We start from the raw sequence: 17,440 nt of genomic DNA, 5'->3' as shown, positions 1-17,440 counted from the left end.
CCGGAACAGAATAAAAATATGCAATTGGCCAGTCTCCCCAGTTTCACAAAGCATACAATCCTTCAATTTTAATATGTTCACTAAAAGAGAGGTATTTCATTAAATTGGCAATTGCATAAGCATTCATATGGCCTACCCAGTTACACCATAAAGCATAGTTAAGTTGAACTAAGAAAATAAAAAACGATATACATATGACTAAACATGTCGATAGAATGCTGCAAGGATTCGGGAATAGGGGACAAGCAGAGAGAGGACAGTCCAGACAGATTAGAGAAAGTTAAAGTTTATTCTCAATCAAATAAAACATAAAATGAGAATGGTTAATGGTTATTCACCTGCTGAAAGCTAGCATGGCTTCAAATGGAGTAATAACGGGTGCTAAGAACTCTTTGCCATCCAAAAGTGCAGTTTGCGCACATGAGTCGTAGATGAAAACATCACACTGCAAAAATGTAATATTTTTTTGATTAACCACAAAATCTGAAACATCTGTAACTAATTGTTCGTACCTACGCTTAAGGATCATTTTCTGTTGTGAAACATTTGTAACTAATTGTTCCTCTGTTGCATCATATCTGACTAAAAACAAACATCAAAATTTAAACAAATAGCTTCCCGATAAGATAAAATTGTCATATTCTTCTATCATTGTTAAATGTGTACTGTACATGGATCACTAAAAGTCGCTAATTTTCCAAAATCATCATTTGAAAAATCGCTTTCAGACTAGATGAAATACTGTTTCCTTAATCAAAATGTCTGAGAAAGTCTAGCAAGAGCATAGAAGAAAGTATATCAATGCATGGTAACAAAATAGAAGGAAATCAACATATGATTGCATGCAAAGTAGGAGTCTATCATTTAACTAGCTAGATGCAGAGGAAGAAATGTAATTCTTAATTACGAAAAATTATGCCAACTTACCAAGCAGAAAGCTAACAAAAAGGTAAATTCATGTCCATAGATGCAAACAAGAAGTAAAATGTCCTTGCTCTGTGGTGTATGTACTCATATAGCTTCAGGAATGAATGCATCAGTAATTACTATATTCAAAGATGGGAGTATCTGGGGAAACATGGCAACATGTCTACCTATCTCACAGCCATTAAATGTCAGCACAATATTGGAAAAAGCTGAATTGTCAGGCCCAATCCATAAAAGCAAGTAATCTTCCATTCTCCGTCCTTCTAGTAGATCCCATATCAAGCCTCCTAGACTACACCTAGTACAAGTTGCCGCACCTAAACTGTTAACAGAAGAAAAACTGCCCAAATATCCAAGTCTGTCGGACTTCCTATGATCTTCTAATAAATTAATAATGGAACACATAACATTAGCAAAAATGAGCTCCAATTTGGTCCTAGGCATAGCTTCCACCAATGCCCCTTTGATATGTGATATCGTATGTGCATACTCTAATCCATAAAGAACCTGAAATACCCAAAAACAATATAGGAATTCTGAGAATTGAGAAAGAGAAAAATCACCATAGGAAAAACATAATGAACCCTTTCCTCAAATATCTTTTTAAGTGATCCATAAGAAACAATCATCATGATTATGTCACGGTGCAAATATTTGGCATTTAGATAATATTTCCTTCTCATCTTGAAATATGTTGCTTGCATACAATGAAGAAGACCTTTCACAAATAAGGCAGAGAAAAATAAAACCTCAGGAAAGAGAAACATAAGCAGAGAAATACCATAATGACTCTTCTTTAGTACTTTTCTGAATAATACAAAACAATCAACTTTGAGCATTTGGCATTTCCTTCCATCTTAAGATAACGTTTCCAGCTTACTCAAAATAAAAAATCATGTCACCTGCGCATTATGAAGAGAACCTTTCATGAGATGGATAAAAATGAAATCTCTGAAGGCCCCGAGTATGAAGTGGCATTAACAAAAATAAATTAGTTGATTCACACGAAATACTTAAATAGCAAAATTAAAAAGTCTATATGCTTCTTATCTGCCTTGAAATCCATACATATAACAATGTTTCCGTGACAAGAAAATTGCAGCTAGAAAGTGATGCTTGTAAGAGGGTCAAATCAGATTGCTCTTCTAGATGCTAGATTTGAAAAATCACTTGATTTGAAATCAAGGGGCTTCTTGTTTTTAGCTATCTACTTTATGAAAATAAAAGTATTTTGCTACTGCTAATTGCAGCAGCTGGAATTGGGCTCCATTTATCACATAGACTACATTACTTCGAAGGACCCAGAATTGAATACAAATAGAATCACAATCAATCCAATCCCATGAAATTCAAAGAAAACATACAGTAAAACCTTAGGGGAAAAAATCAAATAAGCAAGAGAACAGACGCATACCATTGGGAATATCTTTAAGCTGAGTACCACGACCCTGAAAAGCAAATCAAAGTTCAAAAAACAATAATAACACAAAGAAAATAACTTGAATGAAACCAGATCCTTAACCCCAGAAAAGAAAGCATACCTTTTCAATTGACAGAGTTTTAGACGAGGAAGACCTTGCAACAGAAGGAGCTGAATACCTTTCTACGACTTTCCTTTCCCTTGTAGGCCTATCACTACTAGGCGTCATAGGCTCTTTCTTCTCAGCCGAATCGCGACCAGATTTCCTAGAACTCCCCTTTCTCAGCCGAACGGCGATGCAGCAGACGGTCAGGGAAAATCTAAGGGATTTGGGGATTTTGATTTGGGGAAAAAAATAAGGGATTTGGGGAAAATTTTTAGAGGAAAAAAATAAGGGATTTCGGAAAACTGATTTTGGAATAAAAATAATCCTAGTAAAAACGGCTTCATTTGGTTAAAAATAAAAACATACTTTGCGGCGTTTTTCATGTAAATGCGGTTATTATTTTACCTTTAGCAGCATTTATGAAAAAATTTACTTTTAACAGTGTTTACGAGAAAAATACTACTACTATTTTACCTTTTACTTATTGCTTTACTTATTACGGTATTTTTCGATTAGCGCCGTTAATGTATAATATTTGTAGCGTTTTTAATTCAAACATCACTAAAAACGTCACTAAAAGCTTAATTTTTTGTAGTGTATGTGACATGTACCTAAGATTTCTAGTGCTTAAATGATTATTTTGAGATTTGGTAATCTTATGATAAATGTGATTGATGGTTGGGTATAGTATGTAAATGTATAGTTTGACATATGTATTTGTGGTGATTTAGTTTATAAAAATGCAAGCCTTAGTTGTACAAAGATATGCAAATATGTATATGCTAAATGTATGGTCTTGATTTGGATTAGTTAGGTGAATAAATTATAATTATGAATTGAATGATATGTTATTAAGTTTATGTCAATGTCTTAAATTGTTTTGGTATGAATTTATCACATCTTGACATTGGAAAAGTTGGCAAATGATTGAATGAACTATTAAGTATGGTTTGAAATCAATTGTGTTTGGTATCAAATGTGTATTTTGGCAAAAACAGGGGCAACGTCGCAGTGAGGAGTCTTGGACATTGCAACTTTGTTCGACAATAAGTGAAGTCATGACGTGGGCATCCATGTCGTTGTAACATGACTCTTTGAGATGAAGTTGCCGTGACAAGGAGGCTTTGAGGTGGTGACGTTGCCCTGAGACTTTTAAAACTTTACGTTTTGGTCTTGATTCATAATCGGGTTAGAAAAAGAGCTTTTGTAAGCTCGTGTGAGACCTTAAAATGATTCTGTGACATGTTGTGAATGTGTTTAGTGTTTACTTATATGTTTAAATGGTCAATAAGTATATGATTACTTGGAGTTGCTCTGACAACGACTATAGCATCCTATGACTCGGACCCGACGATCGAGTCAGACAAAGGGTGTTACAACAGTAATCTAATCAAAAGATGCCAATAAAATATATTGATCTCTAACATCTTTGTTACTAAGTAAGATGCAACAATTGCAACTTATAACACCACCATAAACTTTGAAAATGAGTGCTTTTACATGGAAGACTTGAGTGATGAAACACTTGTATAAAAAATAATAATAATAATAAAATAAAAGGGGGTTTGGTCCAAACTCTTAATTATACAGACAATAATGCCTTCATAGACATATATTGTATTCTTTATTTTTGTAATTCAAATATGAATAATGAGAAACAATCTTTTAAATACTAAAAACTAAATTAAATATACATGTATTTAACATTCATTAAAGTAACATTGTTATTTATCATAAAAAGTATGGAGCTTAAGTTGGCATTAGCTTTTTTCTAAATTAGCTATGTTTTAAATAAAAAGTGATTCACAAATAAATTGATAATATTAAAGCCAGCAATGCATGAGATGAGAAGTGCAAAAACACTCTTAGCTTAAGAAAACAGAAGTGGGAATAGACATTATGGCACTAAACAAGGACACAAAGATGGACATATGGTTATTTGCATTAAGATTGTCTCATAGAAAAATGCAAGAGGGTTGCCTTCTATGATTTGACATCAGAATGCAACTCAAAAATGGAAGACAATCATGATTGACTCATTGACTTTAGTTGTGCCCATTATGTTTCCACTTCAAAGGTGGAATTTCTCTATTTAAGGCTCCACACCCCAAATTTTTCTCTTATCTTTCATTAGAGATTCAGTGGTTCTCAAAACTACTTGTTAATTGTAATTATTTAAATATCTTCCACTTAATCTCATTTCTTTATTGGGTCTTTTATTTCTTTTATTCATTTGAAAAATAGACGTCTACAAACTTAGTTTAAAATTTTACTTTTCAAATTAGTTTTAAATTTGAAAATTGTTTTTATATTAGAATTTAAATTTTTATTCTAATTTTGTTTCAAGAAAATATAAAAGATTAATTTAGGCTCAAATACAATTTAAGCTCATTATGAGAATAATTGTTAAATTCAAGAAGTAATTTAAATAAAAAATTTGAAGTGTGAAAAAATTATCAATTCAAGTACTAACTTTGAACTAAAAAAAATTTAGACCCCAAATGTAAGAACAAATGTCAAAATTCAAGTGTCAAATAGTGCATTAACCCTTGTGTTAAATTTTGGATACATTTCTTCAATTTTGGATTTTATTATAAATTAAATTTAGATTTTTTGGTATTATTTGTGTCCAATTTGTGGTCTATGTTGAGGGCTCGTAGGTGTCATTCTCAACAATATCATCCTCAAGACTTGAACCTGCACCTTCGTTTAAAAGTGCAATATGTTTTACTACTATACCCAACATTTGTTGGTAAATTTAGATTTTTATTATAAAATCTATAAATATTAATATAAAAAATTAAAATTTTATCAGTTTTTGAACTGCATAGATATACAATGAAAAACAATTGCGGATCTCTCTATAAATTGTGTTAGAATTAAGTGAATTAAGTGACCCAAATTCTTATTTAAATAAAATACGATGGAAAATAAAATAAAAGTAAAATCCATATAGAACTAGACTTCTTTTATTTTATTTTAGAATAAGGTTTTAAACCTTATTAAACTCCATCTATTTTATATTGATTAGGATAAGGTGTTTCAATCCTACTAGAATATGGCTTTGCAAGCCTATAAATAGACATAGTCTATTCCTCTTGTATTTGAGTAAAAATTTTTCGACATAGTGAATTTTCTTCTCCTCTGCCTGTGGTTTTTTTTCCAAAGGGTTTCCACGTAAAATTTTTGTGTTCTTTATTTTTATTTATTTTATTCTATTTTATTTTTCACAAATTGGTATCGAGCTTAGGGTTATTCATCTCGATCACGGTAATGGCGTCTTTGAAGTATGAAATTCATTGTTGGATCGCAACACCGATTTGCGTTGTGGCAAATTAAGATGCAAGCGCTTCTTGCAGATGGATCTAGAGGATGCCCGCTAGGATAGATAAGATGCCTTCGACATTAACAGATGAAGAGAAGAAGCGTAAGGATCGAAAGGCATTAACACAATTACATCTGCATTTGTCCAACGAAATTTTGCGGGATGTGATGAAAGAGAAAACTGCCACGCATTATGGAAGAGGCTAGAACAAATATGTATGTCGAAAACTCTAACAAGCAAGTTGCATATGAAGCGGCGTCTTTATGCTCATCGTTTGGAGGAAGGTGCGTCAGACACGAACACTTAACAAAGTGTTTACGAAATTCTCTCAAACTTGGAGGCCATGGAGGTTCAAGATGATAAGGAAGATCTAGGGTTGATTCTACTTTGTTCGTTGCCCGTCTTATTCAACCTTTAGAGACACGATTTTATATAGCCGCGAGTCTCTCACAGTTGATGAGGTTTATGATTCTTTAACCTCGTATGATAAGATGAAGCATCTTGTGGTTAAACCCAACTCTCGGGAGAGGGTCTCATTGTTCGTGGGAAACAAGACCTAATGTTGATGATGATCGTGGTAGAACACAGGAACGGAATCCTCGTGGTAAATCTAAGGGTAGATCGAAATCTTCAAACAGAGGTAAAACTTGCAACTTCTGCAAGAAGAAAGGGCACATTAAACTGAAAGTGCTATAAGCTACAAAATAAGATTAAAAGGAGGTCATGAATCAAAAGGAAAACAACGAAAATTTGGTGAAGGCGATGTTGTAGAAGACTACAATGATGGTGAACTTCTAGTTGCTTCGACAATGATTCTAAAGTGGCGAGGAGTGGATACTTGATTCAGTGCACCTTCCACATGAGTCCCAATCGGGATTGGTTTACAACTTATGAAACAAAGATCTCAAGGTGTTGTTTTGATGGGAAATAATGCTTCATGTAAAATCACGGTGTTGGAACAATTAAAGTTAAGATGTTTGATGGAGTTGTCGAACACTTAGTGACGTGCGGCATGTTCCGAATTGAAAAGAAATTTAATTTCGTTGAGTACTCTTGATTCAAAAGGGTGCAGATACACAATGAAAGTGGGGTTTTAAAGATTTCAAAGGGTCCTTGTTGTGATGAAAGGGCAAAGAAAGATTGCCAAGTTATATGTTTTATGTGGTTCTATCATTCTCGGTGATGCAAATTGCCGCTTCCTCTTCCTTGTCGATGATGATATTACTAAACTTTGGCATATGCGCCTAGGGCATATGAGTGAGAATGGCATGGCGTAATTAAGCAAAAGAGGACTTCTTAATGGGCAAGGAATTTGCAAACTGAATTTCGTGAGCACTGTGTTTTGGGAAGCAAAAGAGAGTTCGATTCACTAGAGGAATCCATAACACGAAGGAAACGTTGGAGTATATCCATTCGATCGTGGGGGCCGTCCAGAGTGCCTTCGAGAGGTGGAGCTAATTATATGCTAACCTTTATTGATGATTTTTCCGAAAAGTTTGGGCGTTCTTCCCAAGCGAAAGCGATGTGTTTTCCACATTTAAGTCTTGGAAAATTATGATTGAAAAACGACGGAAAAGCAGATAAAATACCTCCGCATGCATAATGGCTTAGAGTTCGTTCTAATGAGTTTAATAGATTGTGCAAGTCGGGGATCATGAGACACTTGACGTTCGTCATACTCCACAAAGAAAGCGGCATTGCGAATCTAATGAACAGAACGATCATGGAGAAGGTTCGATGTATGTTGTCAAATGCCAACTTACCAAGTCATTTTGGGCGTATGACCTCATCGCATGTTTTTGATCAACCGATCTCCATCCGCTGCCATTGAGAAAAGACTCCACAAGAGGTATGGTCCGTAATCCCGCTAATTATTCGATTTAAAGATTTTTGGGTGTCCTGCGATGCTCATGTTGATAATGGAAAATTGGAACCGAGATCCATTAAATCGTTTTTCTTGGTTATAAAGTGGTGTAAAAGGCTATAAGTTATGGTGTCCCGAAAATAGAAAAGTTGTGATTAGCGAGATGTTGTTTTTGATGAAACCGCTATGCTACCTAACTTATCTCTTAAAGACTCTTCCAATAAAGAAAACCAAAAGCGGTGGAGCATCGATTAATACGAATCAACTCCTCAAGCCAAGACAAAAATTGAGAATAGAGTTGCTTCTTCACCGCAATACTCTATCGCCAAAAACAGGACAAGAAGAGAAATTAAACCTCCAAAGAAGTATGCCGAGGTTGATCTAGTTGCTTATGCTTTAAATGTGGTGAAGATATAGATGCTAATCAAGAGCCATTTAATTATTCGAGGCGATTAGTGTGAAGACTCGTAAAAGTGGATGTTTGCTATGCAAGAGGAGATGGAATCACTCCACAAAAAATGTAACATGGGATCTTGTAAAACTTCCTAAAGGTAAAAAGGTCATTCGTTGTAAATGGGTGTTTAAAAAGAAAGAAGGGACTCAGGAGTTGAAGAACCCGGATATAAAGCAAGGCTTGTTGCAAAGGGTTACTGATCAAATTCCGAGTGGACTTCACAGATGTGTTCTCTCCAGGTTGTTAAGCATAGTTCGATTCGAGCTTTGCTTGGTATTGTTGCCATGCATGATTTGGAGCTTGAGCGGTTAGATGTAAAAGCGCATTTTGCATGGAGAACTTGAGGAAGATATTTACATGCAACAACCGAGGGTTTTATAGTCTCGAAAAAGAGGACTATGTTTGCTTGTTGAAAAAGTCCCTTTACGGTTTGAAACAATCACCAAGACAAGGGTACAAGAGGTTTGATTCCTTTATGACTTCTCATGATTTCAAAAGAAGTAGTTTTGACAGTTGTGTCTACTTTAAGAAAAATGTGATGGTTCTTTTGTGTATCTACTTCTTTATGTTGATGACATGTTGATAGCGACAAAAGATAAAAGAGAGATAAGAAAGGTTAAAGCCCAACTAAGTGAAGAATTTGAGATGAAAGATTTAGGACCAAAGAAAGAAGATACTTGGTATGGAGATTCTCGAGATAGAAAAGCAAGTAAATTGTACCTAAGTCGGAAGGGTACATTGAGAAAGTTCTTTGCGAGTTCAATATGCAGAGTGCTAAGCTCGTTAGTACTCCTTTAGCGACCCATTTCGGACTTTCATCGGCCTTATCTCCTCAATCGATAATGAGATTGAGTACATGTCACATGTTCCATACTCTAGTGCGAGAGGATCTCTCATGTATGCTATGGTTTGTTCACGTCCCGATTTATCATATGCGATCGGTGCGCTTAGCGATACATGGCGAATCTCGGTAAAGAACACCGAAAGCGATTCGATGGATTTTAAGATACTTACGAGGCACTACTAATGTTTGCTTACAGCTTGGAAGAACTAAAGATGGAGTTATAGGGTATGTTGATGCTGATTTTGCTGGAGACCTTGATAGAAGAAGATCTCTCACGAGTTACGTCTTTACAATCGGAGGTTGTGCAATTAGTTGGAAAGCCACTTTGCAAACTACGATCGCTTTGTCTACCAATCGTCGAGTACATGGCGATTATCGAGGCTTGTAAAGAAGCTATTTGGTTGAAGGGACTATTTAGTGAACTCAATGAAGACCTTCAAATCAAGACAAGATTTTGTGACAATCAGAGTGCCATCTTTCTTACAAAAGATCAAATGTTTCATGAGAGAACAAAACACATTGATATTCGGTATCATTTTGTTCGTGATATTATTGCTCGTGGTGATATTGTTGTGAGCAAAATTAGCACTCATGAAAATCCTGCAGATATGATGACTAAGTCACTTCCTATAACCAAGTTTGAGCATTGCTTAGACTTGGTTGGTGTTCATTGTTGAAGTTAAACCCTTAAGGGGTTTTTGGAAGAGGTGAAGAACTTGTTTATTGAAAGTTCGCGATGAAGAACTTGTTCATTGAGAATTTGTGTCAAGGTGGAGATTGTTAGAATTAAGTGACCCAAATTCTTATTTAAATAAAATACGATGGAAAATAAAATAAAAGTAAAATCCATATAGAACTAGACTTCTTTTATTTTATTTTAGAATAAGGTTTTAAACCTTATTAAACTCCATCTATTTTATATTGATTAGGATAAGGTGTTTCAATCCTACTAGAATATGGCTTTGCAAGCCTATAAATAGACATAGTCTATTCCTCTTGTATTTGAGTAAAAATTTTTCGACATAGTGAATTTTCTTCTTCTCTGCCCGTGGTTTTTTTCCCGAAAGGGTTTCCACGTAAAATTTTTGTGTTCTTTATTTTTATTTATTTTATTCTATTTTATTTTTCACAAATTGCAATTAACAAGTTTTTATTCATAAATATTTTTGAGATATTGATGTGTGTATGAGCATGACCATATAAGCAGCATGAAGCTGAAGCTTTTGGCGGTGTTTGTGGGTGTGATGATGGTGATGAGTTATAGCTGCATGGCAAGGCCAAGTAGAGGCATGATCGGTGGAATCTACAGGCAGGAACAAGGGCATCATGTCGCTGTTGAAGGAAGGAGGAACACAGTTGAGAAAAATATAGACAACCACCACAACATTCCTAGGCAAAAATACGATGATTGGGGCAACAATTCTCCAGGTAGTGGTGATAACGGCGATGATGGGAGTGGATAATAATATATACAGTTGAGAAAAATATAGACAACCACCACAACATTCCTATAGCTGTAGAATGTTACTGGGAGCAATAATTTGCATCCATGGTCAGCAAGCTTTTAGCCACCAAGAAGATATAAATATGTTGACTCCCTAGCACATTTTCAATTCTCCCTTTCGTAATTTGATATGTTTGCAGTCAGAGAACAGGAATTAAAGATATAAACAAAAAAATGGTCCATATTGTAAAATAATCCGAGCTCGAAAACACTAGGAAAGTGGAACTGAAAGCCGTACAATGGATAGTTACACTCAGATCAAAAGCTGTTCGATCAACAGACGACGAAAATAGATATGATAATAATCCTTGAGCAATTATCTTTTTACAAAAAGATATACATGTAATAAATATATTTATTTAATCCTTAATATTCGCGTAAGATATGATGTTTGGAAGGAGTAAATTCAGCAAGTTCGTGGGTATTAGGTTCTCACTACTCGGCTAGGCTTTAGGCTTTTGGGCTGGACGACAATTCAAGTAAACTTTTCCCTACTTCTACCTTTAATTTTTCTCTTATCTTAAAAAAATTAAAGAAAAAACAGCATACTGAAACTCATTCGTCAATCTTAATATTAAGATTCAATCCACAACTCAAACTTAAATTTTGCATCTCAATCATTGATCTATTTCTAAATACAATGCAAGAGCATTTTAAAAAAAAATTATATTTTAGTAGAACAAGTGAATATGATTATATAGAAACGATTTTGAAAAACAATATTTATATTTATTTTAAGTATTTCACTGAATTGATATCATAAATTAATCGAACACCAATTCAACTATAAAATTATTAAAATATCTTCTCATATACAAATTAAGCTATATTTTTGTTAATACTTGTTTTATGAGTTTTACTGAGCATCAACTCAATTATGAAATTACTAAAATATCTTCTCATATACAAATTAAGTAATGCTTTTATGAAGATATTTTTATTTTTTATATAATAAATCAATAAAAATTTAATTATAATAATATTTGATCCCAAAACACTATACATGATAAGAGATTAACTTTATCATTGTAATCAAAACATCAATTGACTATTATGTGATTTTTATGTAGTAAATATATTTATTAAAATAATCTTTTTCACGATTTAACTGTCCCATAAATCTAGTATAATTTAATTAACTGAACCTTTATTTTCCTTTTTTTTTTTCCTGAAACCTACATTTTTCATTCGTGCGAGTATATAGATATGCGTGTTTATATTTAAACAAGGTAAAAATAAAAGTTGAGATCATTATCAAGAATTCATGTGATGGATGCAAATAATTTGTGGAAATAAAATCGTGGTGGTCGAAATATCGATAATTAAATTAGGCAAACCATTAACTCGATTTAATAGATTCAACCAATTTATTCAAATTGAATAAATTATTAAAAGTAAAAATATATTTAAAAGATTAATTTAATTGATTTGATCGCCAATTCAACTGATCCAATCAGCCAATCTAACCAGTTCATGGGCCAACTAATCTAACCCCTTATTCCAGACCTAGAAGTGAGTATTCGATCGAGTCGAGTCGAATCAAGTTAAAAAAATTTCGAGTTAATCGAGTTGACAAATCTTATTTAACAACCAAACTCAATTTAAATTTTTTTTAATCAAATTAAATCAAAAAATTTCAAGTCAACTCGAGTTAACAAATCCTATTATTTATACTAAATATTTCATTTACATAACTTATTATTTAACTAATAGACGAAATACAAGATTATTTAACTATATAAACAATATAATGATTTTATCTTTTAACTATTAACATTTATCAAAACGACGTAAATTTTCTTATTCGAATTTTTAGATAACTCAAAATGTATAATTCATATTCGAATTTGAATAAAAAAACTTAATTTTTTATTCGAGTTAATCTGAATAACTTAATTAACTCAAATAACTCGAAACTATTTAATTCAAAATTTAAATTTTTTATCGAATTTTTCGAATCAAATTAAATTTTACTCGCCCCTATCTAGACCTACACTGATTCTAAATCCAAACGGTTCGACCAGCCAGTCCAGTCCGATTCCGAAAACAGTGGATTTCCAGGCTTAACCATTGATGATGGAATAACAGAAAAAGAAAAACTTCAGCAAAAGATCGAATAATAAATTAAAAAAGGATTAGATTGTCAACTATTCTCTATTACAACTTTTTTATTGAACCCTCCTTTCCTTTGTTCAAGTAGCAAATTTTGGCTTTAAACCATGCATTGAAGGATCACAAACCCCCTTGAGAAATTGCAGTTAAGAAAATGAAAGAGATAATCTAGTAGTTGTATGTACCACTCTTGTAACCTATCATATCTTTTGGGCTCCTTGATCTCCTACAGAATCCCCGGTGGTTGCTAAGCCTCGAATCTTAACATCATAATAGACCTCTTCAACTCTTCTTAGGTCGTACTTCATACCTAAAATAATGAGAAAGCATTTCAAAAACTCAGTCTTCGATAAGAAGTTGCTTAAAACACCGGATTCTCAAAGCACTGGATAAGATTAAGCTTACTATCAAACTTCTTGCGCAGGAAATCATTACGGAGATTAAGCATGCGAAAGGCCGCATGAAGATCTGTCAAGAACTTCAACACCTTTCTTGGACAATCATAATCACCAGCTGTCACTTGATTCACCACATATCTCGGCTGTTAAAACGAAGAGAAATGCATGTTATGTTAAGCCTTGTTGCCACATTTCCCAATTATTTCAATGGGAGGTAACTAACAAAGCATCCACGACATCATCAGAGGGCAGTATTTCACCAGTTGTTCAAAACCATAATGTTCCATTTGGAATTATCACATTCCAACAAGTCTTTTCTAACTTGCAGTCTCATTAAACATCTGAATAAAAAATACACGAAAACAATAGACTAGGAAGAACGCATTTGTCAATTTGAAAAGCCCGGGAAAGCAAGTTTCTGACATATTTCTTACCATTTCATTTGACATGAAACAAACACCTGCAAGAGATCAAAAAGATTCCCAGATCAGTATATTCAATTGGCAGAAAAATAATAACCCTCAAATTCAGATGCAAAGTAATAGACATTGCATGTTTCTTGCACATATAGGGAGAAAAACCATAAAAACTGAAGAATGACAATAATCAGAAAAGGTGATTAATCAACAATGCTTCATTTAGTTCATCAAAAAATACAAACAGCATATATGATAGGTGAATCTCTTAAAAATATTTTAACACAAGTATCAATTGGTCTGACGAGACAGTCCTCATTTGAATAAGATGAACCAAAAAAATGGAAAACTGAAGTTCAGTTAACTACCCTGGCCATTTTAATAAAGAAAAAGACTCTAATGCATTAGAATGTACAAAGAATTTCATCCTGCCTATTGATGTGGTCAATCACATTTACTTTCCATTCAATAACTAGAATACTTCAGGCTAGCTAAAGAAAATTGAATCTTTATAAGATTAGAGAAAAAAATAGTACGGAACAAACGGTTCAATCCATGAGAGTATAGAACTCTTCAATTAGAGAAGCTTTCAGCACATACCAACAAGATAATCCTCCAGGTCTAAAGCAAAATCCGAATTGTTCACTGCCAAAACAACCAACTTTCTCATTTGTCTTCATTAGCAAATACAAAAATTACTCGTAAAACCGAATAAATATTCATTACTGAAACATACATCCAAGTTTTTCCTCAGCTTCAGTATGCATAAGCAGATTTCCAGTTTCCAACCAATGCATAAAGGCAAGCAAAGAAACTACCATTTGAGTTTCACTCCTCCAATCCCCATGATACCTAAACACAGTAACACACCCGAACACCACATCAAGAACACAAAAATTTCTACTAAAATAAAATTTGAAATTAACCAAAATCTCCAATGAATCTCACCTGTAATATTGTCCAGGGCATTCCCTAACAACTTCAGCAAGTTTATTGTAAAGACCCTTTAGTACGTTAATCTGAGAATTTGCCTTCTGCAAAACCTCTGTTGATATAAACATATGCGTAAAAATTATAAAATAGGTAATATTCCAAAAACCATATAATTTGAAGAAGCAAAAGAAGAATGTTACCGGGAATTGGTTTAGATTGGTGAACGAGGAGGAGGCTAGCTTGCATGAGCCTAGTCGCCGACTCGATTTCCAGAACGACGGCGCGTATGCGTTCCCGTAAGCTGCCAGAATCTTCAAGCTGGACTCGGAACTTCTCGAACTGTTTCTCCAGAGAAGGAGAGGTTTGCGGCGAGTCGTAATCACCGCCGGCCATGAGAGTGGCGCAGAGAGGGGAACGAAAGGGATGGTTTCTGGAAAGGACAGAGGGAAGCGAAGGAAAAGTGGAAATGAAGGGAGCAATTTGAAGAAGTGAGGGGTTAGGGTTTAAGGAGTAGCGAGAGAGAGTGAAGTAGTAAGCGTTCCGTAACGCTGATTTCATAATTTGAAATTTGTTCACTTTATTTTATCATTTTATGTTTTTTATATATGTGCAGTGCGGTGTATTCCACACCCTACCATTAAACTTTCGCACTGAAAATCAAATCAATTTCTGATCATTTGATCAATCAGTGATGATAAAGTCGGTCCATTTCGTTAAATAAATATTCTAATATTAAATACACTTGAATAAGTAAAGTGAAAAATTTTATTTTTAGTAGGGGTGAGCGTTAAATCTGATCGAATTGAATGGAAAAAGTTGAGTTAATTGAGTTGATGAATCCTATTTTATCATCCTAATTTGATTTAAAATTTTTTCGAATCGAATCGAGTAAGATGGAATTCGAATCAAATCAAATAGTAAATTAAAAAAATAAATTTGTCCACCATAATGTTATTAACTTCCATCCATCCGTAATTTATTTATTAGTCTTTTATATACTTGTCACTATTTTGGTTATTTAGTTATTTCAATTATCTTCGATAAGTTATTTTAAAGATAAAATATGAAATTGATACAAACATAAAATATTTAACATGAATATTTTATGGCATTATCAATAATTCAATTTTAACATATTAATAAAGATTCATCATGATTAAACAATTTAATAAATAAATAATACAAAATGTGAAACTTAATTCAATAACATAAATAGTAGATATAAATTCGAAAAAAAATTTAGGGTTTAAGAGAAAGCAAAAGGAAAAAAGATAGGGATTTGGAGAAGTAAAAGTTTTGGAGAGAAAGTAAAAGAAAAAAATAGTTCAGGGTCTGGGAAAAGTAATTTTTTTATGGGGAAAAAAATTTCAGGGGTTGAGGAAAAATAAAAGGGTTTGAGTGGGGGCGGGGGAAGGGAGTAAAACGGTTTAGTATTTGGCTTATTCGAATTAAAAAATTTAATTTGATTTAAACTTGAAATTCGAAAAAAATTAAGTTGATTCAATTAACTCAATTAATTCAATTCGAATAATTCGAATTTTTTTTTCAATTTTTTTAATCGAATCGAATTTTACTCACCTTTAGTTTTTATCATACCACAAAAGGAAATCCATCAAAGATTAAGGCATTTGCACCTCTAATGAATAAACCATCGCTGCCACGGCCCCCGGGCAAATGTAGCATTTGCTTATCAAAGGAAGCATCTAATAACACTATACAGAGGCGGGCTCCATGAAGTAGTCGAATATTCAAGGCGCTGATTGAGACAAAACATTCTCCTCAGTCTTTAGAGACTCAAAAAATCCTCCAAGCATCACTCCAAATTTGTATGGGGTCAGTATTAATGCTTTCAGACATCCATAAATTCCAACTCTATATTTCTCAACATACCCAAGCTGTCATACTTGTGGTCGAGGAAGACCCAAAATTTAGAAATTGCTCATTTGTCTCAATCCATCAGTTAAAAAAGCTAGAGAAATCAATATTTGTAGGATCATAGTGAAGCGAAGATGCTCTCCAAACCGCTTTTGCAATTCGACAGCCAAACAAAATATGCTCAAGAGATTCAACCTCATCATTGTATCTTGGACACTTGTTTGACAAAGCTCGATAACATTATTACAAGTTCTCTGTATGAAATTCTTAACTCTTAAGGTACCTTGAATTTTCCATATCGAGTTCCAAATTGAGCTTTGTCTATTACTTCTCGAATAAGTACCACCTGCTTCATTTATATACTTTAGCTACCTTGAAAGATTATACCCATATTTAACTATGTATTTGTCATCTTTGGTAAAGTGCCAAACAATCTTGTCAACTATAATGAATAGTCTTATAGGGATAGCTCTAATGGCTTTCACTTCATGCTCTAGAAATAAAGAAAGAAGCATGTCATGGTCCTAACATCGAGACGTGGTGATGTCAGAAGTCACAACGTGGTGTTAGGAGATGACTAGCCATAAGGTCGTGGCATCAGTAGATAAGAAGCCTCAATGTGAGAAACTGTTTGGAATGATATGTTGGAGATTTGAAGGCAACTTTGCGACATGCATGGTATGAGGGCATGACACTAAGTGAGACCAGTTTGAAGAAGGCACAAACAGTAAATGACATAACAAAATAAAAATTGTTAAAGTCGTGGCATCGGATCGTTAGGTCACGATGTGTGAATCTTGAGGTCCCGACGATGATGCCTTAAACCAAGCCTAAGAGAAATCTTTCATCAATGTCGCAACTCCGCAATAGTGGAGGTCGTGATGTTAATCTGTAAACGTGAATTAAGTGACAAATACTAAAGGGCATTTTAGTAAAATTATTATTTCTAGCCTTTGAAAAGCTTATTTTTAGTGAGGAAAATTTGGTCATTTAGTTCTTGCTATATATACTTGTCTTGTATAGAAGCAAATAGAGATTTAGAATTTAGATAAGATTGTAGAGAGCATTTTTAGATTTTTAGAGAATTTGTAAAGAAAGCTTTGTAGAATTTTTTAATTTGTTATAGACATCTCATCTCTTTCTTGTTGATAGTGATGTAATTTGAAGATCAACACAGACTTTAGCTCTGAATGTGGATGTTTTTCCATGGCTAAGCATTCCCAAGCTATTAATTAGTTTACTTTGATTGAATGTTTAGAATG

At 33.6% G+C, this 17,440-nt stretch overlaps 2 protein-coding genes across 2 annotated transcripts; both read right to left on the bottom strand.

The window, feature by feature from the left end:
* Window positions 1–334: 334 nt before the first annotated feature.
* LOC108467522 (uncharacterized) lies at window positions 335–2,820 on the bottom strand. Its single transcript, XM_053026784.1, has 6 exons — window positions 2,469–2,820; window positions 2,342–2,375; window positions 1,709–1,829; window positions 1,021–1,434; window positions 928–938; window positions 335–593 (listed from the first exon to the last, which is right to left on the bottom strand). Exons 3-6 carry the CDS (start codon window positions 1,709–1,711, stop codon window positions 335–337), a joined length of 687 nt encoding a protein of 228 aa, XP_052882744.1. The 5' UTR covers window positions 1,712–1,829; window positions 2,342–2,375; window positions 2,469–2,820.
* A 9,724-nt stretch (window positions 2,821–12,544) lies between these two features.
* Window positions 12,545–14,905, bottom strand: LOC108467934 (uncharacterized). Its single transcript, XM_017768763.2, has 7 exons — window positions 14,504–14,905; window positions 14,319–14,415; window positions 14,107–14,222; window positions 13,971–14,015; window positions 13,389–13,414; window positions 12,962–13,097; window positions 12,545–12,866 (listed from the first exon to the last, which is right to left on the bottom strand). Exons 1-7 carry the CDS (start codon window positions 14,859–14,861, stop codon window positions 12,757–12,759), a joined length of 888 nt encoding a protein of 295 aa, XP_017624252.1. The 5' UTR covers window positions 14,862–14,905; the 3' UTR covers window positions 12,545–12,756.
* Window positions 14,906–17,440: the final 2,535 nt, after the last annotated feature.

This window comes from Gossypium arboreum, chromosome 4 (genome assembly GCF_025698485.1).
Source record: "Gossypium arboreum isolate Shixiya-1 chromosome 4, ASM2569848v2, whole genome shotgun sequence".
NCBI classification, from domain to species: Eukaryota; Viridiplantae; Streptophyta; class Magnoliopsida; order Malvales; family Malvaceae; genus Gossypium; species Gossypium arboreum.
Note: the sequence above shows the minus strand (reverse complement) of the source record. Positions and strands in the feature narration are given on the sequence as shown.